Source organism: Notolepis coatsorum (genome assembly GCF_963971535.1).
Source record: "Notolepis coatsorum genome assembly, chromosome: 1".
NCBI lineage: Eukaryota > Metazoa > Chordata > Actinopteri > Aulopiformes > Paralepididae > Notolepis > Notolepis coatsorum.
Window position 1 is genome coordinate 245,334,277 of NC_140165.1, and position 27,500 is coordinate 245,361,776.

A 27,500-nucleotide genomic window follows, 5' to 3' on the forward strand; every position below is an offset into this window, starting at 1 on the left:
GAATTATGTTTTTCCACCCAAACTCCCTCGATATCCTTGACCCTGTGGTTGATTGTTGTATCTTGCATGTGTTATACCATTCCTCCTCTGTTATCTCCATTTCTAATTCTTTCTCCCACTTTTCTTTTATATACAAGGTTGTAATTTCCTTACTGTCCATTATTGCCTGATATAGTGCTGATATAACCCTCCCCTTCCTTCCTTCATATGTTTTTACCATTATCTTAATTATCCCATTCTGTTCTTTGTCTCTGTCTTGTTTTATTTCTTTGTTATAGTAATCTCTAATCTGTAAATATCTAAAGTGGTCTCTATTCTCTAGTCCGAATCTTTCTTTAAATTTTTGTAGAGTCTGCATCTCCCCTCCTTCTATCATTGTACATATTGCTGTTATACCCCCCCGTTCCCATCTTTTGAACCCATGGTCATCTATCCCTGGTTTGAATTAGTTGTCGTGTGTTATCCATCTCAGTATCTTGGATTCTTTTTCTAGTTTGTATTTCTTTACTATTGTGTTCCATATATTTATAGTGAATTTGGTAATTGGGTGTAGTAGTTGTTCCTGTCTTCTGAACAGCTCCCTATCTCCTATTAGTGCCTGCACTTTGAATCCCTCTCTTTTGGTTTCTATGTCTTTCCATTTGGCTTCATAATTCACATTGCACCAGCATGCTACTGTTCTAAGTTGTGCTGCATAGTAATAGCCTTCTAAACTGGGTACTGCCATTCCTCCTTTCTCCTTTGGTAATTGTAGAGTCACATATCTGATCCTTGGCCTTCCCCCCCCCCCCCCCCCAAATTAATCTTGATATCTGTCTATCCCATTCTCTGAATTGTTTTTGTGGTATTAATATAGGTAAAGACTGAAATAGGTATAATAACCTTGGTAATATGTTCATCTTAATGATTTCGATCCTTGAGCTGAAATCTAGGGGCATTACTGTCCATCTTTCTAGGTCTCTCTTGATTTTCTGATTAATCTGTGTATAGTTTGCCTCATATAACCCCTCCACCCCTCTTGTAATGTTCACCCCTAGGTACTTGATCCTGTCCATGTCCCATTTAATTTTGTATTTTTCTTTGATCCCTATTGTTGGAGTGTAGTTCAGTGCTAAAGTCTGTGTCTTCATCACGTTGAGTCTATACCCTGAGTAATATCCATATTCTGTCAGTAAATCCATCAGTACCGGGAAGCTTGTGTCTGGTTGTCTCATATATACTATCACGTCGTCTGCGAATGTGACGGATCATATTGGTCTGCGTTGTGTTGATGTTAAATGTTAATGTCCCGAGGGGGAGTCGAACAGGGGGCTCCCGCGCCACGGGCGACGACACAGGCTGCACTAAGAAGTGAATTCACTCCTAACTACCGTACCTATGCATCTGTTAACCCTGTTATGAGGAAGTGAGTTTAACTTACCAGCCGGCAATGCCACAGTCACTCGTCAACACCCCTGTTTCCGTGACTGTGGACATACCCACGGGCTTCCCCGTTACACTCACCTCCCTAAACTCACGCCCCTCAGGACATCCGGGTCACTGGGCACCACTGTGACGGATCATATTGGTCTGTGTTGTGTTGATGTTAAATGTTAATGTCCCGAGGGGGAGTCGAACAGGGGGCTCTCGCGCCACGGGCGACGACACAGGCCGCTGCACTAAGAAGTGAATTCACTCCTAACTACCGTACCTAATGCGTCTGTTAACCCTGTTATGAGGAAGTGAGTTTAACTTACCAGCCCGCAATGCCACAGTCACTCGTCAACACCCCTGTTTCCGTGACTGTGGACACGGCTTCCCCGTTACACGAACAGTCCCAATTTATGTTCTGTTCCCCTTATCTCCACCCCTTTGATGTCTTTGGTCTGTCTAATTAGTTGAGCCAGTGGTTCAATGAATACATCGAAGAGCATCGGCAAAAGACAACAACCCTGTCTCTAGTTTAATCCGGTCCGTCAGACTACCATTTACCTTAATCCTTGCCGTCGGTTCTTGATATAATGCCCTAATTGTTTTCATAGCGTTTTTGTCTAATCCAAATGTCTCCAATACTTTATATAGAAATATCCAGCTTACACTGTCGAATGCTTTTTCTGCATCTAGGCTAACTAATACTGCACTTTCTCCTTCCTTTTGTATCTCCTCTACTATCTGCACTGTCTTCCTTATGTTATCCTGTGTCTATCTTCCTTTAATGAATCCGGTCTGGTCTTCGTCTATAATATCTGTCATAAATGTCTCAAATCTTTTGGATATTAAGATAAGATAAGATAAGATAAGATATTCCTTTATTGATCCCCTTGGGGAAATTCAGGCATCATAGCAGCATGGGGGGGAGGGGGGGAGGGGTACAGGTAGTAAAACAACACAGTATACAGGTAGTAAAAGACAACACAGGCAGTGTAAACAATTTGATCAATATGGTCAATATAATTTACTATCTGACTAGCTGAGGAATATTCACATTATTCACAGTGTCACATGAGGTGCAGTATGCATGAGGTAGTGTTATAATTTACTATCTACTGAGTATACATTAATCAAAGTACCAGGGTAGTCTACTTTGTCCCCCTTGGGTTCCTATAAGTCCCAGGTCAATGTCTGGTAGCAGTCGCTGTCGCTGCCCCCTGTTGTGGGGCCTGGAGGCTGCTAGTCGCTGCCCACTGTTGTGGAGCCTGATGGCCGCTGGTATGAAGGACTGTCCGAGGCGGTTAGTTGAGTGTCGGGGGGGGATGAGTCTGTGGCTGAACGAGCTTCTCATCTTGACTAGCTCGTCGTAGAGGGGGTGGTAGGGGTTCTCCATGATGGCATCCAGCTTCCTTATCATCCCCCTCTCTACCATCACCTCAAGTCTAGGTAGCTCGACTCCCACCACGGAGCTAGCCTTCCTCACCAGCTTGTTGAGCTTGTTGGTGTCCCTTGAGTTGATGTAGCCTCCCCAGCATGCCACAGCATAGAAGAGGATGCTGGCCACAACAGACTGGTAAAAAGACTGCAGCAGTTTGTTGCACACATTGAAGGACCTGAGTCTCCTCAGGAAGAACAGCCTGCTCTGTCCCTTCCTGTAGAGGGCCTCTGTGTTGTCCGACCAGTCCAGTTTATTGTTCAGGTGTACCCCAAGGAACTTGTATGAGTCCACCATCTCCACATCCACCCCTCGGATGGAGATGGGAATCGGGGGGGGCCTCTTCTTGCCCCTCCGGAAGTCCACCACCAGCTCCTTGGTCTTACTGGTGTTGAGTTGGAGGTGGTTGCTGTCGCTCCACCCCACGAAGCTCTCCACCAGGGCTCTGTACTCCTCCTCATCATCGTCGGTGATGTAGCTTACGATGGAGGAGTCGTCTGAGAACTTCTGCAGGTGGCACCCGCTGGAGTTGCGGCAGAAGTCTGAGGTGTAGAGGGTGAAGAGGAAGGGTGACAGCACAGTTCCCTGGGGGGCGCCGGTGTTGCTCACCAGTACGTCAGACTGACTGTCCTTTAGTCTGACGTACTGTGGCCTCTCAGTGAGGTAGTCCTTGATCCAGGCCACCAAGCCGTGCTCCAGCTGCATCGCAGAGAGCTTCTCCGCTAGCAGTGACGGCTGGATGGTGTTGAAGGCGCTGGAGAAATCAAAGAACATAATCCTCACTGAGCTGCGCGGCTTCTCCAGGTGCGTGTACGCTCTGTGGAGCATGTAGATGATGGCATCCTCCACCCCGATGTTTGCCTGGTATGCAAACTGCAGGGGGTCGAGGGAGTCACGCACCAGGGGCTTGAGGTGTTGCAGGACCAGTCTCTCAAACGTCTTCATGACGTGTGACGTCAGAGCGACTCGCCTGTAGTCGTTGGGGGTGCTGGGACGTCCCTTCTTGGGCACCGGGACAATGCAGGAGGTCTTCCAGAGCTGGGGCACCCTCTCCAGCCTCAGGGAGAGGTTGAAAAGATGCTGGAGCGGTGCTGCCAGCTGCTCTGCACATACCTTGAGCACCCTGGGATTGGTGTTGTCCGGTCCTCTGGCCTTGTTTACGTTAATTTTGGAGAGCTGCCTACTGACCTGACTGGTTGTGATCGTCAGGGTTGGGGGTGGTGGGCAGTCTGCTGGTGTTGGGGGTGGGGTGCCGTTGCTGATGGGTGTGGGTGGGTGGGGGGTGGGGGGGCTGCTTTGTAGGTGTGATCTGGTGCTGGTGTCGATGGGTGGGGGGAGGGGTGTGGGGAGGCCACTCTGGTCAAAGCGGTTGAAAAACGAGTTGAACTCGTTTGCACGCTCTGGAGGGCCCTCCACAGCTGTGCCCTGCTGTTTGAAACCAGTGATCTTCCTGACCCCCGCCCACACCTCCCTGGTGTTGTTGGCCTGTAGTCTGCCCTCCAGCCTGTCCTTGTAGCTGACCTTGGCTGCCCTTAGCTCTTTTTTTAGCTCCCTTTGGACAGCCCTGGCCTGCTCAGTGTCCCCTGCCATGAAGGCCCTCTTTTTCCTGTTTAGCAGGTGTTTAATGTCCTTGCTAATCCAGGGTTTATTGTTTGAGAAGCAGCGTACCCTCTTTGTGGGTACGATGCTCTCCTCACAGAACCTGATGTAGTCTGTGATGCAGTGGGATAGTCCATCAATGTCATCACCGTAAGCCCTCTCAAACATATCCCAGTCTGTCGACCTGAAACACTCCTGTAGCTCCTCCTCGACGTCGTCAGACCACTGTGGGACAGACATGGTGGTCGGAGGCTGTCTCTTAATGAGAGGCGTGTATGTGGATACAAGCCTCACAAGGTTGTGGTCTGACTGGCCGAGGGGGGGCAGGGAAGTCGCACTGAAAGCCTCCTTCACGTTAGCATACAGGAGGTCCAGAGTTTTGTCTCCCCTGGTTTTGCAGGTGACATACTGGGTGAAGTTTGTCAGGGTCTTGTTCAGTCTGACATGGTTGAAGTCCCCATTGATAAAAATAAATGCATCCGGGTGTTTTGTCTGAAGCGCCGCGACGGTGGAGTGTATGACGTCACTCGCCTGCGCCGCCGCCGCGCTGGGTGGGATGTAAACAGTGAGAGCCAGGACGTGTGTTATTTCTCGCGGTAAATAGTATGGCCGCAGACTCAGTGCCAATAGTTCAATGTCGGGGGAACAGATACGTTCCTTAATGGTGATGTGCCCCGGGTGGCACCATTTGGAGTTAACAAAGACAACAAGCCCTCCGCCTCTCCGCTTGCCGCTCTGTTTACTCCGGTCGGCGCGCACCACCGTGAAGCCCTCCTGTTCTATTGCACTGTCCGGGATGTTCTCGTTCAGCCAGGATTCGGTGAAGCACAGTAGGCTTGCCTCCTTGTACTCACGCTGGTTGATCATCAGGGCTGAGAGCTCGTCGGTCTTGTTGACCAGCGATTGCACGTTCCCCATGACGACAGCGGGCAGGTAAGGCTTGAATCTCCTGCTGTCCGTTATCCTGTCCTTCACGCTCGTGCCAGCTCGATTTCCCCATCTGCGAATCCTTATTTCGGCTGGTAGATTCCTCGGTGGTTCTGCAACTCTGTTTCGAAAGCAGAGGAGAGCCTCCCTCGGGTAAACCAGCCCGCCGTTGTTGCTGTTGTTGTTGTTGTTGTCCTGCCGCGGGTAAACCAGCCCGCCGCCGGTGTTGTTGTCCATTGTTCAGAGCTGTGCTCGACCGAACTTGCCTAACTCAGCTAACTTCACAGAAGTTGTTACAAATGCCTTAACTTGGTCTAAAGCAACGCACAGTCACTTATACACCTATTAAGTAAGTATAATCACAAAAAGAATAAGTAAGAAAGTAGTAAACGGGATAAGAAGTAAAGGGGGTGGGAGCTGCTATGAAAAGGCTGCCACTCTCCTCGGCGCCAACTACATGTTTAATTATCGATGTATACATCTTGTAATCTACATTAAGTATGGACACTGGTCTGAAACTGCTACATAGTTCTCTATCTTTCCCTTATTTTGGAATTGTAGTAATTATGGCTTCTTTCCATGAAGGTGGCATTGTGCCCTCTTTCATCGTGTGTCTGAATGCTGCTTCTAATATGGGGCTCAGTTCCTGTCTAAATGTTTTGTAGAATTCAGAGGGTAATCCGTCGCTACCCGGTGACTTTATGTTCTTTGCTTTACTGATCGCATTCCCCACTTCCTGTTCTGTAATCTCTGCGTTTAATATTTGGTTCTGTTCCTTCCCTATCGGTGGTAGATCTAATTTTTCTAAGAATGTCTCTATCTCCTCTTCTCCTGCCGCTATCGGTTGTGTGTATAGTTATTATAGTATTCTTCAAATGTCTTCTCTATTTCAGCTGGTTCTCTTAGTATCTTGGTTGTGTTCGTGTCCCTTATTGTGTGTATTGTGTTCAGTTTTTGTTGTGTCCTGATTCGTCTAGCTAAAAGTCTGGTCGCTCTTGGACCTCCTTCATAGTATGTCTGTTTCATGTACCTAGCTTTCTTCTCTATCTCTGTCAGCAGTTATTTGTTTATCTTTCCTCTAACGTCCTTTACCTCTCTAAGTGTCTTTTGGTTCTTTGAGTTTTGGTGTTCTTTCTCTAATTCTTTCAGTTTCTTTATAAAGTTCTGGTATGTCTCTATTCTGGCCTTCTTGAGTAATGCCGTCTTTGCTATACATTTTCCACGTATTACTACCTTTAGTGCATCCCATAACATGTTTGGGTCTACCTCTCCATTATAATTTTCTTCTCTGTATCTAATTATGTCTCCTTTTACTTCGTTAACCAGACCTTTATTTAATAGTCCTACGTGCAGTCTCCAAACTGTATTTCTCCTCCTACTTTCAAGATTCACTGTCAGATATATTGCGCAATGGTCTGATATGTCCGTTACCCCTATCCTGCAGTCTTCTACCCTTTATCTGTCCCCTGTTGTCATGAGAAAATAGTCTATCCTTGAATATGTTGTGTGTGGTTGTGAATAATGTGTGTATTCTCTGTCTAGTGTGTGCATTTCTCTCCATATATCCATGATTCCTAATTCTGCCATTTGTATATTCATATATTTGCTAATGTTTGTCCTCCATTTCTTTGTGCTTGTCGTGTCTATGTCATAGTTCAGTACTACATTAAAATCACCTGTACAGATTAGGACCCCTTCCCCTTCCATCGCTATGATATCAAAGATTGTTTCAAATAGATATTTCTCACTTTCTGGTGGAGCATACACATTCACTAGTGTTACAATCTGACCTTCCATTTTCCCCTTGACCATTACAATACCTCCCCTCTTTATCCCTTATTTCCCTGATCATTTCAAACTTCACTGTGTTCTTAATTAGTATAGCTACTCCTCTTCTAAGGTTCTGTTTAAAATAACTGTAAAACAAATTCTCATACCCGAATCTCTTCAGTGTTTCATGTTCTTGTGATATTAGATGTGTTTCTTGTAAGAAGATAACCTGTGCCTCTTCTTTCTTAAGTTTCGTCATCACCTTACTCCTTTTGATCGGATTATTCATACCATTCACATTCAGCAACATTATTTTGATACCCTTAACATGTGTCATATTTCTTTGTGGTTGTAGCCACTGCTATCCCTGTCTGATTTACATACATATAACCATAATAAACATTAAACATCAACATTAACATCTGGTACTTCCATGGTAGTAGAGGGTCTCAGTCATATCCCTCTTATCCCCGCTGGCAGGTGGGGAGTAGTGGCTCTCCTAGTGAGAGGGCTCTCCCTAGTGGCTAAAAGATGCGCACTATGGGGGCGGTCAGGTGGCGTAGCAGATATTGCGCTCGTCACCAATGCAAGAGGCTGCAGTCTCGACTCCCGGAGTCAGCATTGCTTGGGGCTTGGGCTGATCGCTATACTAACCCGTTTGGCTGGGTTAGGGGGAGGGCAAGTCATGGGTGGGAATCTGGCGTTGTGGACAGCGACGCCTACAGGTGAGGTCTGGGCGCTTGCTCAGCGGAGGCAGGACTTGATGAAGGCAGCGTGACCTCCCACGCATTACACTTCACCAATGAGAGTCCTCGCTGCCAGATGAAAAAAGTCACTGGCTGTCGCCGCGCATGTCGGAGGAAGCGTGCGGATGACTTCAGGGTTCCCTTGTACCGACCAGTAGGACAACATGCGCACAACAACCAGGTAGGGGAGGGGGGGAATTGGCACAACGACTAAATTGGGACGGGGAGAAAACATAGAAAAATTGGAGAAAGAGAGGATAAAAATAAATAAAAAAAAAGATGCGCACTATACATGTCCAACTTGTTCTGTGCGCGACCTCCGAGCTCCCGGTCAAAGCTCTGCATTAGTCACTTTCGTGTTCCCGTCTAGTATTTGTATTATGTGTAGGGATGGGAATTGATAAGATTTTATCAATACGATTCCATTGTCGATTCTGCTTATCGATACGATTCTTTATCGATTCCCTTATCGATCCCTGATAAATTTATAATTTAAATAAATAAATTGGAAATGCAACAGAACTAAGCTGGTTAGAATAACAACATGCAACTTGACATTTCTGATTGTCATTTATTGTTGAGCCCCCATGTCAGAAAAATACAAAAACTGTAAAAAAAAGAAAAAAACTATACACTACATAAAATAATGTATTTGAGGTTCTCTTAAACTAATTTTTTAATTTTTTTAATTCTTAAACTAATTTAATCTATTGAATAACGACCTGTTCAATGCAACTACAGTTCAATATCTTAAACTAATTTAATCTATTGAACTGTAGTTGCATTGAACAGGTCGTAATTCCTGACTCCTCTGTCATCTGTTCTTTCTGAAGACCAGCGCGCGCGCGCACACACACACACACACACACACACACACACACACACACACACACACACACACACACACACACACACACACACACACACACACACACACACACACACACACACACACACACACACACACACACACACACACACACACACACACACACACACACACACACACACACACACACACTCCCCGCTCGCCCTCACCCTACCTGAGTCCAGTCAGCCGTTATCTCTCTCTGTTGCGTGATTGGTGTGTCTGCATCAGCTTGGTTAGCTAGCGTTAGCTCCGCGGCTAATCTTAGGTTACCCTGAATTAAATCAATGACTAGGTTCTAAAACATTGGAGTAGTTTTCACTGCACATAGAAGCAGCCAAACAGCGGGAGCCTTTCGGGAGCATATGACCAAAACCCAGGCAATTTCTAGCCCTTAAGGAATCAAATAGTCTGCTCTATGGCTGCATGCTAACGCTAACGTTATGCGCAACTGTAGGAAAAACCTGGCAGCGATAAGAGGAATCGATAGTCACGGAGGCATGCGATTCCAGGAATCGGACAATTAGGAACCGGATCCCAACAGGAACCGGTTTTCGATTCCCATCCCTAATTATGTGTCACGTGTAATCCTATGGTTCTTTCATGTCCGTCCCAATATATCTCTTGAATCTCCATGTCCTTTTTTACAACTTTTGGTATAGTTATCTCGCATGTACTTTACCATCTTCTCATTGCATAAGTCATTTTCATGTTTTCATTTACTTGTATTGTGTGTGTCTGTGTGTCACATGTATACCAGTTCAATGTGTATTGTACTTATCCTTCCTTGGATCACCGTGTCCCCTCTCGTCTCCTCTCTGCTCCCCTTCCCCGTGTTTTTTCATCGTTCTTCTCAGTTGTTCTACTTTGAATCGGTTCAGATCTCCTTCACCTTCCCGTCCTCCTCTCCTCGTCCTCGTCCCTCGACCCTGGTCCATTTGCGCGCCTTCTCCAACCTCTGCATCAGCGTCGGTCTCTCTCCTTCTCCTCCCGGCACCCTCCATCCTCTCCGGTTCATGTCCCTCATCGCTTCCCGCACGTCGTTGTACACCTTGATGCCTTCTTTCCTATGGACCTTCAGCGTGGTCATTGGTGAAATCTGATTCCTTTCTCAGTATTTTTTATCTGAACATAGCTCCGACGTTTTACAGCCACCTCTGTTGAATAGTCATGGTCGAAGGTTATCCTCTGTCCCTCCACCTCCATCTTCGTCTGCCAGGCTGCTCTGAGAATGTTTTCTTTGACTTTGAATTTCAAGAAATTAACTATAACTGCTCTCGTGGTCTGTTTATCTGTGTCTTCGGCGCCTGGGCCCTGTGCGCCCTTTGAATCTCTATCTTGTCGAGGTCTGACATTTCTAATCCTTTTCGAATTAGGTTGTCTACATATTTGGTCATCGAGTCTCCTTCTATCCCTTCTCTCAGTCCCCATATTCGTATATTATTTCTCCTTGACCTCCCCTCCAAGTCCGTTAGCTTTTCTCTCAACATGTTTTGTTGTTCGAGCGTCGCCATTAGAATTCCTTGTATTTCTGTATTCCATTCCTCCGTTTCAGCTGTCCTTTCTTCTAACATCCTTATGTCTTTCTCTTGTTCCTGTAGTTTTCCATCAATTGTCTCAAGTCTCTTATTTATTTCTATTTATTGTTCTGGATGTTCTGCATGTTAGCTTGGATGCTAGTCTGTATGCTAGCTTGTAGCTCCTCTACCCAAGTGGGCACCTCTGCTCTGTCACCTTGCGCCATGCTAGCCTGATTTTCCTGCATCACCTCCTCGTGTCGATAACTTTCCTCCGGTGTTTGTATCTCTTCTGGGGTCGCTTTTCTTTCGCTTTTGCTCGTGTTCATCCTTCCTTTTCTCTTATATCATTGAATTGTCACTTTTTATTTTGTTTTAGATATTTTAACTTCCTTTTTCGTTGTTCTTTGACCGGGAGCTCTTTACAATGGCCGTCTACCCGAACATCTCAAACCGGAAGTAGCATTTTTTTTCAGCAAGAAACAAAGTGCAATAAAAGTGCAATAAACAAAAAAGGATACATTCACTGTGTGTTCTGCCTCATTTGTTGATGAAACAAAACCAACATCAACACAATTTACCACCAAGAGCGGAGAGTTTAGTCTCACAAAAAGATCTCTAATGTTGTTAGCTACATGCTAATGTGATTGGCATATCCCATTTATATAGTTAGCATTTAGGCTATCATACATTAACGTAGTAACGTTAGTAGAATAAATGGATGAAAACGTTATTTAACAGATTGCAGAATGGGTACAATACAATACGGCTCAATACAAACAATTGTTAAGGGGATGCACACTGTTGTAGTTTGGAATGATCTAATTAATTATGGCGAAATTAAAAGCAAGTACAAAATCAATCTCTGACGGTGTCTGGGAGGATGGAGTCAAATGGTTATCCATCTGCTCCGTTATAAAGCACATGAATAAGCAATCTGAGGAGGACGCAGCTGTTATCCTGTATAGCCTCCCCATATGGCCGGTTGGTGTCGGGAGACAGCAAATTATATTAATTATAGCGCGATATTGCAAGAGTCGAGGTCCAGCCAGGGGAGAATTTGGCGTCTGTGTCTACTGCACATGGGCGTTGGGCATGAACGGCTCCGTATCTGGCTTGCGCAAATTACATGGCACCATTGTCGGGGAGTTTTCAAAACGAAAACACCCTTTGAGCGTTGCCGCTAGGAAAACGCGTTATCCTGCCAAAACGGCGTTTCCCTTTAACTTGGACATGCAAACGAAATAATTCGAAAATGAAACGTTGTAAGTGTAACCATGGCCTCAGTGTCTCCCAGCTGGTCAGGACGAGAGCACTCCTCTCAGCCAAAGCTCATTTAACCTACATGTACTTTGTACTTTGTGTTTCACCATTAAACCTATAATGATCATGAAGATCCGTCTACATTACAACCATAATTGATGAGTTTTCCTCTTAGTTTCATCCCCAATCCTGGACACCTTCAATAGTTCTTTCAACAGCCTGTCATTGTAAATATAAAAGTCCTCCAGGTGTACAAGCTCACATATTTATGAAGATTGTAATACTGATGCAACAATGGCCACCCACTGGTCACTGATGCCCATGGAGTCTCGAATTCCAAGATTGGATTCAGAGAAAACACGAATAGACGTTTTTAAGGGCAAAGGTCAACGATCAAATTCATCCCCATGAGATTCCACCAACGCTCCGACTCCACCGTGATCCCGGAAGAATGCGGAAGCAAAGTTCAGAGGTTAAATGATTGGGGGAGGGGTGGGGGGTGAAGGGGAGGGGGGGGGGGTTGCTAGGCGACCGACCTGGTGATCTCCGCCTGCTGCTGGAGCTGCTCCTGCACCTGCCGGCAGATCTCCCCGGCCGTGGCGTTCACCTTGCCGATCTTGGTGAAGAGGGCGGCAACCTTGTCGCTGCGCAGGAAGCCGGCCGCCCGCCTCTTCAGCAGGTGGCCCAGGCACGCCTCGATGGCACCTGGGGGGGGGGGGGGGGGGGGAGACAGTGGAGGAGAGGGGCGTCACAAGGGGCAGTGGTTCTCAAAGGGAGGTCCGGGGACCCCCAGGGGTCCTCGAGAGGTTTCCAGGGGGTCTCCAGGTCTCCAAAAGGAATCGTTTATTTTTTTTACATAATGGTCAGACATACAGACAATAAACAGTTAATATACATAATGGACAGACACTAAAAAGTTAAGATACATAATGGACAGACAATAAACAGTTAAGATACATAATGGACAGACAATAAACAGTTAAGATACATAATGGACAGACAATAAACAGTTAAGATACATAATGGACAGACAATAAACAGTTAAGATACATAATGGACAGACAATAAACAGTTAAGATACATAATGGACAGACATACACACAATAAACAGTTAAGCTAACTGTGAAGAAGGAGGAGAAACAATGCAAACAAAGAGCAACAACGACGAGGGAGAGAAAGAAAGTTGAGATGAAAAGTTAATGAAAGAAAAACTCATCAGGAGAGAGAGAGAGAGAGAGAGAATGTCACTATGAATAAACTCCAAACAGAGGAAACCTCATATCTACCTGTTACTGGAATTCATTAATGGTTTGAAACCCCCAACCCCCTCCCCCTCCCCCCACGCAACTCATCTCCATTATTCCACCCACACAGTATCTCTCTCTCTCTCTCTCTCGCTCTCTCTCTCTCTCTCTCTCTCTCTCTCTCTCTCTCTCTCTCTCTCTCTCTCTCTCTCTCTCCCTCTCTCTCTCCCTCTCTCCCTCTCTCCCTCTCTCCCTCCCTCTCTCCCCATCTCTCCCTCTCTCTCTCCATCCCTCTCTCCCTCTCTCTCGGGGGCTTCTCTAATGAACTTCAGCAGCGGTGTGTGGGGAATATATTATTGATAAACAGTTTTCCTCTCCACCTCTTGTTCCTGGGTGAGGGGGGGGGTGAGGGGCGTTGTGGGGCACAGAGGCAGCTCTTTATTGAATCACGCACCAGAACAGAGGCCCCCGACGTGATTAAGCGCGCGGTGTGGCGCGGCGTGTCAGGCGGCCGTGTGACACTCCGGATATTAAGGTCTGGGAAATACCCTCTTACTGCCGGGACCCACCGGAGGGCCTCACTGGAGGGGCCCACCGGAGGGCCTCACTGGAGGGGCCCACCGGAGGGCCTCACTGGAGGGGCCCCGGGCCCCCACGCAGCCTGCCTGACATTTCCATTTCCAGTAACGGGAGGGAAACAGGCTCTTTCTTTTGTGCAAACGATCATTTGCAACCATTTCTCCCCGTTAAACGCTGCAGCAGTAGGATCCTGTCATCACGGAGTTTCAGTCTGACGGCAAGAAGGGGACATTAGAGGGATAATCTGCGAGATACATGAATGTGGTCACTAGATGTTTCACATGAATGTGTAGTGCTGCAGACAGACAGACAGACAGACAGACAGACACTCAGTGCTGCAGACAGACAGACAGACAGACAGACAGACAGACACTCAGTGCTGCAGACAGACAGACAGACAGACAAGACAGACACTCAGTGCTGCAGACAGACAGACAGACAGACAGACACTCAGTGCTGCAGACAGACAGACAGACAGACAAGACAGACACTCAGTGCTGCAGACAGACAGACAGACAGACAGACAGACAGACAGACAGACAGACAGACAGTGCTGCAGACAGACAGACAGACAGACAGACAGACAGACAGACAGACACTCAGTGCTGCAGACAGACAGACAGACAGACAGACAGACAGACAGACAGACAGACAGACAGACAGACAGACAGACAGACACTCAGTGCTGCAGACAGACAGACAGACAGACACTCAGTGCTGCAGACAGACAGACAGACAGACAGACAGACAGACAGACAGACAGACAGACAGACAGACAGACAGACAGACAGACAGACACTCAGTGCTGCAGACAGACAGACAGACAGACAGACAGACAGACAGACAGACAGACAGACAGACAGACAGACAGACAGACAGACAGACAGACAGACAGACAGACAGACACTCAGAGCTGCAGACAGACAGACAGCTGTTCACTTTAGCGGTTAGGGAGAAAAGAAAGCCTCTCTGTGATTCACACAGCTTCTGAAAACTGCTTGAAGTCGGACTCTGCCTCCATCCATCTCCGCTCTGAGTGATGAATGTTGTCGATGCCGCCTCGGAGTTAGACGCCCCGCGCCGACATCATGGCTACTGATGGGGAGGCAATCCGTGCTTTATGAGGTAATAGCTGTTTTTTATTGCCGGGCTTGAATCGCCGGAGCCACCGCTGAGACCAGCGCAGAGAGGCCCAAAGCACTATTTGAGACCAGCGCCGAGAGGCCCAAAGCACTGTCTGAGACCAGCGCCGAGAGGCCCAAAGCACTATTTGAGACCAGCGCCGAGAGGCCCAAAGCACTATTTGAGACCAGCGCCGAGAGGCCCAAAGCACTGTCTGAGACCAGCGCCGAGAGGCCCAAAGCACTATTTGAGACCAGCGCCGAGAGGCCCAAAGCACTATTTGAGACCAGCGCCGAGAGGCCCAAAGCACTGTCTGAGACCAGCGCCGAGAGGCCCAAAGCACTATTTGAGACCAGCGCCGAGAGGCCCAAAGCACTATTTGAGACCAGCGCCGAGAGGCCCAAAGCACTATTTGAGACCAGCGCCGAGAGGCCCAAAGCACTGTCTGAGACCAGCGCCGAGAGGCCCAAAGCACTATTTGAGACCAGCGCAGAGAGGCCCAAAGCACTATTTGAGACCAGCGCCGAGAGGCCCAAAGCACTATTTGAGACCAGCGCCGAGAGGCCCAAAGCACTATTTGAGACCAGCGCCGAGAGGCCCAAAGCACTATTTGAGACCAGCGCCGAGAGGCCCAAAGCACTGTCTGAGACCAGCGCAGAGAGGCCCAAAGCACTGAGACCAGCGCAGAGAGGCCCAAAGCACTGAGACCAGCGCCGAGAGGCCCAAAGCAGGTCTGAGACCAGCGCCGAGAGGCCCAAAGCAGGTCTGAGACCAGCACCGAGAGGCCCAAAGCACTGTCTGAGACCAGCGCCGAGAGGCCCAAAGCACTATTTGAGACCAGCGCCGAGAGGCCCAAAGCACTATTTGAGACCAGCGCAGAGAGGCCCAAAGCACTGAGACCAGCGCAGAGAGGCCCAAAGCACTGAGACCAGCGCCGAGAGGCCCAAAGCAGGTCTGAGACCAGCGCCGAGAGGCCCAAAGCAGGTCTGAGACCAGCACCGAGAGGCCCAAAGCAGGTCTGAGACCAGCGCAGAGAGGCCCAAAGCAGGTCTGAGACCAGCACCGAGAGGCCCAAAGCACTGTCTGAGACCAGCACCGAGAGGCCCAAAGCACTGTCTGAGACCAGCGCCGAGAAGCCCAAAGCAGGTCTGAGACCAGTGCCGAGAAGCCCAAAGCAGGTCTGAGACCAGCACCGAGAGGACCAAAGCAGGTCTGAGACCAGCGCCGAGAGGCCCAAAGCACTGAGACCAGCGCAGAGAGGCCTGTTGTACTTTTCTGCACCAATTTGGGCCTTTTCTGCATCAATTTATGGTGGAAATGTCTTTATTTATGAAACAAAGGAGAATATGAATTATGATTTTTCTTCGCATCTTTGACAGTGAATAACACCATGCTAATAATGACCAAACATTAAAAACTGCCACTGATCTCGTTCAGTACCTTCTTGAGATCATGTGTACAAAAGATCTAAGGAAATAAATAAAGGAAAGATGATTAAACAGAAGGTTCTGTAGATACAATACTGAATTATCCCATCTGGACCAATGCAATTTGAAATATTATTATAGAATATAGAATAGCAGGCTTATAAATTACCTTATTATAGGCAATTCGCACATTTATATATATACATATATTATCTTTCAAATGGCCGAGTTCAATTTGGATTTAGTATCACCAGGCGTGCATAAGAACAGATAATGAAATCTACTGTAATCTACTGTACTTTTTTATTTTCACCACAGTGCAACCGTTTTGAAACAAATTTCAGATCTAATTGTTGCTACATGCTAACAATAGGCAAGATAAACTAACTGCGTTTCAATATTTGTCAATATCCGTTCAGGAAGTGTAGTTTAAAAAAATTCCAACGCAGATCCAGAGCTCTGGATGTCCGCTACAAAATGGCTGCAAAAAACTTCAATTCCCATGATTCAAGGTTTTCCAAAATGGTCCCCTCTCGAGGAATATACACATTTCTAAAAGGAAAATCTATCTAATAACACTTTAACCTATTCCTAAACTAACATATTGATGATAATATACATTATACATGCTGTTGTTCGACTCCGGCTGTCGGTGTTGCCTCCGGCTTGGGCCAGCCGTCATACTAACTCAATTGGCAGAGTTAGAGGGTGGAAGTCGATGGGTGGTAATCTGGACGTTGTGGACAGCGACTCCTACAGGTCGGTTGGGGACGCCTGCACAGCAGAGACAGGAAATGGCGGGGGTAGTGTGAGCATCCCACACGTTACACCTCGCCAATGAGAGTCCGCGCTGGCAGGTGAAAAGATGTGACAGGCTGCCTCCTCGTGTACAGGAGGGGACACGTGATGCAAGGCTTCTATCCTCCCTACAACCGGCCAGTGGGGGGCATATGCGAGCAACATTCAAGACAGGGGAGGGAAGAATTGGCACAATGGAATTGGGATGGAAGAAAAATAGAAAAAGAAGAGAAAAAGAAAAGAAAAAACACATTATACATGCTGTTGTGACATGGTTATGATGTTTATACTTTAATACGTTTGGAAAAAAAATAGCTACTTTTATAGAACAGTCTGGAAATATTGATTTATGACCAGATGTCATTTCGGGACCGGTACCGCTCCCGTCGGGTGGGAGAGGTTGACTTCAAATATAGTCTCCTATATATTGTTACAGGTAAGATGAAATATACATGTTTTGACCCCCTTATTTAAATTAGTTTTACCTCTTTTGGGGAGGGGGTTGTCTTTCATATTAGCTCTATTTTTTGAGGGGGACACATGTACCTCTCCTAAATCTACGCCTATGACAGTAGTATTGTCTTCTTCAGTGATCCGTACCTCTGTGGAAACACCACATTAGGCAACGGAAGGAGGATGATCGAGGCGTGGGAGAGTCCCTCCTCACCAACGAACTAGATTCTTGTACCGGATCTCCTCTCTGGTAAACAAGAATATCCTGAAGACTCTGGCAGGAGCACTCATTCAAGCGTGCACCTCATGGTACCAAAGCACCTCAAAGGCGCTTAAAACAAGATTACAAACATCACAAAACAAACTGGTCAGACTACTACTTGACCTTACTCCTAGAACCCACCTCACCCCTGCCCACTTTGACAACCTAGGATGGCTTAGAGTAGACGACAGAGTACAGCAACTTGCAATGGGCCTGGTCTACAAGATACACTATACGACTAAGGTACCCATGTACATGTCAAAATACTTCCCAAAGGTCAGTGAATACCACAACCACTACACCAGAGGAAGCTCAACAAATCATGTTAAACCCAGATTTGGCTCAAACAAGGGACTAAACACGTTTCGCAATTATGCCACATCAATGTGGAACGCCCTACCCAAAGCTGTAAAGGAATGTGAATCCCTACCCACATTCAAAACCGCTCTTAAAGAGCACCTACGGGAGGCTGCAATTCGAAACTGGCCACCGTAAATGCCCAAAACCCCCACCACCTCCTAATAGACAGTCTCCTCCCCACCGCATGTATATATTCCCTCCCCGCCGTATGTATATTTCTCTCCCACCCACCCACCCCCTCCTAATGTACAGTCCCCTCCCCATCATATGTATATACTCTGTCAGGATCTAGGGGTAACAGTACTGTATATTTGAATACTGTTTATGTCACAAATGTATCAGTACTAAATACCTATATGGCCCTATGCCATAAATGTCATGTATGTTGTGTATGTCATAAATGTCTTATATGAATTGAAAATTGGGGGACCCAATTTGAACCGGAATTGCAAAGGGCGCATTCTGGAACCATAAAGAATTATTGAGAAGAAACATAAGTTGGAAAACGAAGACCAGGATTTTGGAAACGTATGTTATGTCAGTCTTTTCATACGGAGCAGAAGCATGGACGCTGAATGAAGAGGCAAAGAGGATGATAGACTCTTTTGAAATGTGGACACTGAGGAAGATGCTGAAGATAACATGGAAGGATAAGATCAAGAATGAGGAGGTACTGAGAAGAGCGGATATGCAAGGAGGACAGCTGCTGGAGAGGTTGAAAAAGAGAAAGATGGAGTTGTGCGGGCATGTTCTGAGAGGATCCAGCGGGGAGATGTTCAAGAAGGTGGTGATGGGGAAGGTGGATGGAAAGAGAGGAAGTGGAAGACCAAGAAGAGGCTGGGTAGACGATGTCTGTGATTGGAGTGGAGTGAGAGGCGGAGTCACGGAGTTGGAGAGAAGAAGTGGGGACAGAATGGGTTGGAGAGTGATAGGCAACCTTCGGAACGAAGAAGCCACCTAATGATGATGATGATGTAAACAAGACAAACGTCTTTCTCAGGTCTGCATCCCCTTAACAATTGTGTGTATTGAGCCGTACTGTATTGTACCCATTCTGCAATCTGTTAAATAAAGTTTTCATTCATTCATTCATTCATTCATTCACACTCTTCTTCTCCTTGTCACCCCCTCTCATCTCCCTCTCTCTCCTTCTCCCTGTCACCTCCTCTCATCTCTCCCTCTCTCCCCTTCTCCCTGTCACCTCCTCTCATCTCTCCCTCTCTCTCCTTCTCCCTGTCTCCTCCTCTCATCTCTCCCTCTCTCTCCTTCTCCCTGTCACCTCCTCTCATCTCTCCCTCTCTCTCCTTCTCCCTGTCTCCTCCTCTCATCTCTCCCTCTCTCTCCTTCTCCCTGTCTCCTCCTCTCATCTCTCCCTCTCTCTCCTTCTCCCTGTCACCTCCTCTCATCTTTCCCTCTCTCCCCTTCTCCCTGTCACCTCCTCTCATCTCTCCCTCTCTCTCCTTCTCCCTGTCACCTCCTCTCATCTCTCCCTCTCTCTCCTTCTCCCTGTCACCTCCTCTCATCTCTCCCTCTCTCTCCTTCTCCCTGTCACCTCCTCTCAGCTCTCCCTCTCTCTCCTTCTCCCTGTCACCTCCTCTCATCTCTCCCTCTCTCTCCTTCTCCCTGTCACCTCCTCTCATCTCTCCCTCTCTCTCCTTCTCCCTGTCTCCTCCTCTCATCTCTCCCTCTCTCTCCTTCTCCCTGTCACCTCCTCTCATCTCTCCCTCTCTCTCCTTCTCCCTGTCACCTCCTCTCATCTCTCCCTCTCTCTCCTTCTCCCTGTCACCTCCTCTCATCTCTCCCTCTCTCTCCTTCTCCCTGTCACCTCCTCTCAGCTCCCTCTCTCTCCTTCTCCCTGTCACCTCCTCTCATCTCTCCCTCTCTCTCCTTCTCCCTGTCTCCTCCTCTCAGCTCCCTCTCTCTCCTTCTCCCTGTCACCTCCTCTCATCTCTCCCTCTCTCTCCTTCTCCCTGTCTCCTCCTCTCATCTCTCCCTCTCTCTCCTTCTCCCTGTCACCTCCTCTCATCTCTCCCTCTCTCTCCTTCTCCCTGTCACCTCCTCTCATCGCTCCCTCTCTCTCCTTCTCCCTGTCACCTCCTCTCATCTCTCCCTCTCTCTCCTTCTTCCTGTCTCCTCCTCTCATCTCTCCCTCTCTCTCCTTCTCCCTGTCACCTCCTCTCATCTCTCCCTCTCTCTCCTTCTCCTTGTCACCTCCTCTCAGCTCCCTCTCTCTCCTTCTCCCTGTCACCTCCTCTCATCTCTCCCTCTCTCTCCTTCTCCCTGTCACCTCCTCTCATCTCTCCCTCTCTCTCCTTCTCCCTGTCACCTCCTCTCATCTCTCCCTCTCTCTCCTTCTCCCTGTCACCTCCTCTCATCTCTCCCTCTCTCTCCTTCTTCCTGTCTCCTCCTCTCAGCTCCCTCTCTCTCCTTCTCCCTGTCTCCTCCTCTCATCTCTCCCTCTCTCTCCTTCTCCCTGTCACCTCCTCTCAGCTCCCTCTCTCTCCTTCTCCCTGTCTCCTCCTCTCAGCTCTCCCTCTCTCTCCTTCTCCCTGTCTCCTCCTCTCATCTCTCCCTCTCTCTCCTTCTCCCTGTCACCTCCTCTCATCTCTCCCTCTCTCCCCTTCTCCCTGTCACCTCCTCTCAGCTCCCTCTCTCTCCTTCTCCCTGTCACCTCCTCTCATCTCTCCCTCTCTCTCCTTCTCCCTGTCACCTCCTCTCATCTCTCCCTCTCTCTCCTTCTCCCTGTCACCTCCTCTCAGCTCTCCCTCTCTCTCCTTCTCCCTGTCTCCTCCTCTCATCTCTCCCTCTCTCTCCTTCTCCCTGTCACCCCCTCTCATCTCTCCCTCTCTCCCCTTCTCCCTGTCACCCCCTCTCATCTCTCCCTCTCTCTCCTTCTCCCTGTCACCTCCTCTCATCTCTCCCTCTCTCTCCTTCTCCCTGTCTCCTCCTCTCATCTCTCCCTCTCTCTCCTTCTCCCTGTCACCTCCTCTCATCTCTCCCTCTCTCTCCTTCTCCCTGTCACCTCCTCTCATCTCTCCCTCTCTCTCCTTCTCCCTGTCACCTCCTCTCATCTCTCCCTCTCTCTCCTTCTCCCTGTCTCCTCCTCTCATCTCTCCCTATCTCTCCTTCTCCCTGTCACCTCCTCTCATCTCTCCCTCTCTCTCCTTCTCCCTGTCACCTCCTCTCATCTCTCCCTCTCTCTCCTTCTCCCTGTCACCTCCTCTCATCTCTCCCTCTCTCTCCTTCTTCCTGTCTCCTCCTCTCATCTCTCCCTCTCTCCTTCTCCTTGTCACCTCCTCTCAGCTCCCTCTCTCCTTCTCCCTGTCACCTCCTCTCAGCTCTCCCTCTCTCTCCTTCTCCCTGTCACCTCCTCTCATCTCTCCCTCTCTCTCCTTCTCCTTGTCACCTCCTCTCAGCTCTCCCTCTCTCTCCTTCTTCCTGTCTCCTCCTCTCAGCTCCCTCTCTCTCCTTCTCCCTGTCTCCTCCTCTCATCTCTCCCTCTCTCTCCTTCTCCCTGTCACCTCCTCTCAGCTCCCTCTCTCTCCTTCTCCCTGTCTCCTCCTCTCAGCTCTCCCTCTCTCTCCTTCTCCCTGTCACCTCCTCTCATCTCTCCCTCTCTCTCCTTCTCCCTGTCACCTCCTCTCATCTCTCCCTCTCTCTCCTTCTCCCTGTCACCTCCTCTCATCTCTCCCTCTCTTTCCTTCTCCCTGTCACCCCCTCTCATCTCTCCCTCTCTCCCCTTCTCCCTGTCACCCCCTCTCATCTCTCCCTCTCTCCCCTTCTCCCTGTCTCCTCCTCTCAGCTCTCCCTCTCTCTCCTTCTCCCTGTCACCCCCTCTCATCTCTCCCTCTCTCCCCTTCTCCCTGTCACCCCCTCTCATCTCTCCCTCTCTCTCCTTCTCCCTGTCACCTCCTCTCAGCTCCCTCTCTCTCCTTCTCCCTGTCACCCCCTCTCATCTCTCCCTCTCTCCCCTTCTCCCTGTCACCTCCTCTCATCTCTCCCTCTCTCTCCTTCTCCCTGTCACCTCCTCTCAGCTCTCCCTCTCTCTCCTTCTCCCTGTCTCCTCCTCTCAGCTCTCCCTCTCTCTCCTTCTCCCTGTCACCTCCTCTCATCTCTCCCTCTCTCTCCTTCTCCCTGTCACCTCCTCTCAGCTCTCCCTCTCTCTCCTTCTCCCTGTCACCCCCTCTCATCTCTCCCTCTCTCTCCTTCTCCCTGTCACCTCCTCTCATCTCTCCCTCTCTCTCCTTCTCCCTGTCACCTCCTCTCAGCTCCCTCTCTCTCCTTCTCCCTGTCTCCTCCTCTCATCTCTCCCTCTCTCTCCTTCTCCCTGTCTCCTCCTCTCATCTCTCCCTCTCTCTCCTTCTCCCTGTCTCCTCCTCTCATCTCTCCCTCTCTCTCCTTCTTCCTGTCACCTCCTCTCATCTCTCCCTCTCTCTCCTTCTCCCTGTCTCCTCCTCTCATCTCTCCCTCTCTCTCCTTCTCCCTGTCTCCTCCTCTCAACTCTCCCTCTCTCTCCTTCTCCCTGTCTCCTCCTCTCATCTCTCCCTCTCTCTCCTTCTCCCTGTCTCCTCCTCTCAGCTCCCTCTCTCTCCTTCTCCCTGTCACCTCCTCTCATCTCTCTCTCTCTCTCCTTCTCCCTGTCACCTCCTCTCATCTCTCCCTCTCTCTCCTTCTCCCTGTCACCTCCTCTCATCTCTCCCTCTCTCTCCTTCTCCCTGTCTCCTCCTCTCATCTCTCCCTCTCTCTCCTTCTCCCTGTCACCTCCTCTCATCTCTCCCTCTCTCTCCTTCTCCCTGTCTCCTCCTCTCATCTCTCCCTCTCTCTCCTTCTCCCTGTCACCTCCTCTCAGCTCCCTCTCTCTCCTTCTCCCTGTCTCCTCCTCTCATCTCTCCCTCTCTCTCCTTCTCCCTGTCTCCTCCTCTCAGCTCTCCCTCTCTCTCCTTCTCCCTGTCACCTCCTCTCATCTCTCCCTCTCTCTCCTTCTCCCTGTCTCCTCCTCTCAGCTCTCCCTCTCTCTCCTTCTCCCTGTCACCTCCTCTCATCTCTCCCTCTCTCTCCTTCTCCCTGTCTCCTCCTCTCATCTCTCCCTCTCTCTCCTTCTCCCTGTCACCTCCTCTCAGCTCTCCCTCTCTCTCCTTCTCCCTGTCACCTCCTCTCATCTCTCCCTCTCTCTCCTTCTCCCTGTCTCCTCCTCTCATCTCTCCCTCTCTCTCCTTCTCCCTGTCACCTCCTCTCATCTCTCCCTCTCTCTCCTTCTCCCTGTCACCTCCTCTCATCTCTCCCTCTCTCTCCTTCTCCCTGTCACCTCCTCTCATCTCTCCCTCTCTCTCCTTCTCCCTGTCTCCTCCTCTCATCTCTCCCTCTCTCTCCTTCTCCCTGTCTCCTCCTCTCATCTCTCCCTCTCTCTCCTTCTCCCTGTCTCCTCCTCTCAGCTCTCCCTCTCTCTCCTTCTCCCTGTCACCTCCTCTCATCTCTCCCTCTCTCTCCTTCTCCCTGTCACCTCCTCTCAGCTCCCTCTCTCTCCTTCTCCCTGTCACCTCCTCTCAGCTCCCTCTCTCTCCTTCTCCCTGTCTCCTCCTCTCATCTCTCCCTCTCTCTCCTTCTCCCTGTCTCCTCCTCTCATCTCTCCCTCTCTCTCCTTCTCCCTGTCACCTCCTCTCAGCTCCCTCTCTCTCCTTCTCCCTGTCACCTCCTCTCATCTCTCCCTCTCTCTCCTTCTCCCTGTCACCTCCTCTCATCTCTCCCTCTCTCTCCTTCTCCCTGTCTCCTCCTCTCAGCTCCCTCTCTCTCCTTCTTCCTGTCACCTCCTCTCATCTCTCCCTCTCTCTCCTTCTCCCTGTCACCTCCTCTCATCTCTCCCTCTCTCTCCTTCTCCCTGTCTCCTCCTCTCATCTCTCCCTCTCTCTCCTTCTCCCTGTCACCTCCTCTCATCTCTCCCTCTCTCTCCTTCTCCCTGTCTCCTCCTCTCATCTCTCCCTCTCTCTCCTTCTCCCTGTCACCTCCTCTCATCTCTCCCTCTCTCTCCTTCTCCCTGTCACCTCCTCTCATCTCTCCCTCTCTCTCCTTCTCCCTGTCACCTCCTCTCAGCTCCCTCTCTCTCCTTCTCCCTGTCACCTCCTCTCAGCTCCCTCTCTCTCCTTCTCCCTGTCACCTCCTCTCAGCTCTCCCTCTCTCTCCTTCTCCCTGTCACCTCCTCTCAGTTCCCTCTCTCTCCTTCTCCCTGTCACCTCCTCTCATCTCTCTCTCTCTCTCCTTCTTCCTGTCACCTCCTCTCAGCTCTCCCTCTCTCCTTCTCCCTGTCACCTCCTCTCAGCTCTCCCTCTCTCTCTCCTTCTCCCTGTCTCCTCCTCTCAACTCTCCCTCTCTCTCCTTCTCCCTGTCACCTCCTCTCATCTCTCCCCCTCTCTCCTTCTCCCTGTCACCTCCTCTCATCTCTCCCTCTCTCTCCTTCTCCCTGTCACCTCCTCTCATCTCTCCCTCTCTCCTTCTCCCTGTCACCTCCTCTCATCTCTCCCTCTCTCTCCTTCTCCCTGTCACCTCCTCTCAGCTCTCCCTCTCTCTCCTTCTCCCCGTCTCCTCCTCTCATCTCTCCCTCTCTCTCCTTCTCCCTGTCACCTCCTCTCATCTCTCCCTCTCTCTCCTTCTCCCTGTCACCTCCTCTCATCTCTCCCTCTCTCCTTCTCCCTGTCACCTCCTCTCATCTCTCCCTCTCTCTCCTTCTCCCTGTCACCTCCTCTCATCTCTCCCTCTCTCCTTCTCCCTGTCACCTCCTCTCATCTCTCCCTCTCTCTCCTTCTCCCTGTCACCTCCTCTCAGCTCTCCCTCTCTCTCCTTCTCCCCGTCTCCTCCTCTCATCTCTCCCTCTCTCTCCTTCTCCCTGTCACCTCCTCTCATCTCTCCCTCTCTCTCCTTCTCCCTGTCACCTCCTCTCATCTCTCCCTCTCTCCTTCTCCCTGTCACCTCCTCTCAGCTCTCCCTCTCTCTCCTTCTCCCCGTCTCCTCCTCTCATCTCTCCCTCTCTCTCCTTCTCCCTGTCACCTCCTCTCATCTCTCCCTCTCTCTCCTTCTCCCTGTCTCCTCCTCTCATCTCTCCCTCTCTCCCCTTCTCCCTGTCACCTCCTCTCAGCTCTCCCTCTCTCTCCTTCTCCCTGTCACCTCCTCTCATCTCTCCCTCTCTCTCCTTCTCCCTGTCTCCTCCTCTCATCTCTCCCTCTCTCTCCTTCTCCCTGTCACCTCCTCTCATCTCTCCCTCTCTCTCCTTCTCCCTGTCACCTCCTCTCATCTCTCCCTCTCTTTCCTTCTCCCTGTCTCCTCCTCTCAGCTCTCCCTCTCTCTCCTTCTCCCTGTCACCTCCTCTCATCTCTCCCTCTCTCTCCTTCTCCCTGTCACCTCCTCTCAGCTCTCCCTCTCTCTCCTTCTCCCTGTCACCTCCTCTCATCTCTCCCTCTCTCTCCTTCTCCCTGTCACCTCCTCTCATCTCTCCCTCTCTCTCCTTCTCCCTGTCACCTCCTCTCAGCTCTCCCTCTCTCTCCTTCTCCCTGTCACCTCCTCTCATCTCTCCCTCTCTCTCCTTCTCCCTGTCACCTCCTCTCAGCTCCCTCTCTTTCCTTCTCCCTGTCACCTCCTCTCATCTCTCCCTCTCTCTCCTTCTCCCTGTCTCCTCCTCTCATCTCTCCCTCTCTCTCCTTCTCCCTGTCACCTCCTCTCATCTCTCCCTCTCTCTCCTTCTCCCTGTCACCTCCTCTCATCTCTCCCTCTCTCTCCTTCTCCCTGTCACCTCCTCTCATCTCTCCCTCTCTCTCCTTCTCCCTGTCACCTCCTCTCATCTCTCCCTCTCTCTCCTTCTCCCTGTCACCTCCTCTCATCTCTCCCTCTCTCTCCTTCTCCCTGTCACCTCCTCTCATCTCTCCCTCTCTCTCCTTCTCCCTGTCACCTCCTCTCAGCTCTCCCTCTCTCTCCTTCTCCCTGTCACCTCCTCTCATCTCTCCCTCTCTCTCCTTCTCCCTGTCACCTCCTCTCAGCTCCCTCTCTCTCCTTCTCCCTGTCACCTCCTCTCAGCTCTCCCTCTCTCTCCTTCTCCCTGTCACCTCCTCTCATCTCTCCCTCTCTCTCCTTCTCCCTGTCTCCTCCTCTCATCTCTCCCTCTCTCTCCTTCTCCCTGTCACCTCCTCTCAGCTCTCCCTCTCTCTCCTTCTCCCTGTCACCTCCTCTCAGCTCTCCCTCTCTCTCCTTCTCCCTGTCACCTCCTCTCAGCTCTCCCTCTCTCTCCTTCTCCCTGTCACCCCCTCTCAGCTCTCCCTCTCTCCCCTTCTCCCTGTCACCTCCTCTCATCTATCCCTCTCTCTCCATCTCCCTGTCACCTCCTCTCAACTCCCTCTCTCTCTGTGGGCTTCACTCACGTTGGTGAGTGGCGTGTGTGTGTGTCTCTGATGAATCATCAGTGCTTTACATTAAGTACTGCACTCTTTTATGTAAATTCCGCAACCCAGCGACACTGCATGTAAAAGCAATTTGTTTTACAATGACTATTGCGTAACCCGATAATTGCATACCCTAATAAAAAGGTTTGATGAAATTCGTATGTGAAGGTGGTCACTAGATGTTCTACATGAAGGTGGTCACTAGATATTTTAATGTGGTCACTAGATGTTTTAAGATGTTTTAATGTGGTCACTAGATGTTTTAATGTGGTCACTAGATGTTTTAATGTGGTCACTAGATGTTTTAATGTGGTCACTAGATGTTTTAATGTGGTCACTAGATGTTCTACATGAATGAACACACGCACGCACGCACGCACGCACACACACACACACACACACACACACACACACACACACACACACACACACACACACACACACACACACACACACACACACACACACACACACACACACACAAAGCTGAATATGGGTAATAATCTGTGGCTCAAACAGCATAAATTGTATTAGAATAGAAATAGAATAGAATAGAAATACTTTAATTATCCCAAGGGAAATTTGACACTACAAATCGCTCACATTAAATATTTAGACAAAACAAATTGCCTAAGAATAAGAATAGAATAAAATATACAGTAAAAATATACAGTAAAAATATACAGAAGTCTACATTAAGTGTAATATTGCAGTGTTGTTTCAAAAGTAAAAGTCCAGGAAGATGGTAACTTTCACTCTGTGCTCAGTGATGCAGTGAGGCACAGTGATGCATTGTAAAGTCTGATGGCTGTCGGAATGAAGGACTTCCTGTGCCGTTCAGTGCTGCATTTAGGTAGTGTGAGCCTGGCACTGAACATGCTCCTCCTGTCAGCCAAGTATGTGTATAGTGGGTGGGAGGGGTTTTCCCTGATGGCCTGGAGCTTAGCAAGGCTCCTCCTCTCCGCCACCCTCACTAGAGAGTCCAGCTCCACCCCAACCACGTTACTGGCCTTCCTGACCAGCTTATCCAGCCTGGTTGTGTCCCCTGCTCTCAGTCCGCTGCCCCAGCAGGTCACAGCGTACAAGAAGGCGCCCGCCACCACCGACTCATAGAACATCCTCAACATCCTTGTACAGACATTGAAGGATCTCAGCCTTCTGAGGAAGTAGAGTCGGCTCTGGCCGTTCTTGTATTGTGTACATTCCTCATGGATGTACACAATGTGACCATCCCCGTCTTCGCCAGACCTGGGTGGCACGTCTCAAACAGCTGGTTCCAGACACACAGTCAGAAGGTGGC

At 49.5% G+C, this 27,500-nt stretch overlaps 1 protein-coding gene across 1 annotated transcript in view; it reads right to left on the reverse strand.

Moving 5' to 3' along the window:
• Nucleotides 1-27,500, reverse strand: part of LOC311224555 (small G protein signaling modulator 2-like) — a 264,091-nt gene that overhangs the window by 55,359 nt on the left and 181,232 nt on the right. The window contains exon 3 of the mRNA XM_084309586.1: nt 12,072-12,240. Coding sequence (XP_084165712.1) covers nt 12,072-12,240 — 169 coding nt within the window. The remainder of the gene's footprint in view (nt 1-12,071; nt 12,241-27,500) is intronic.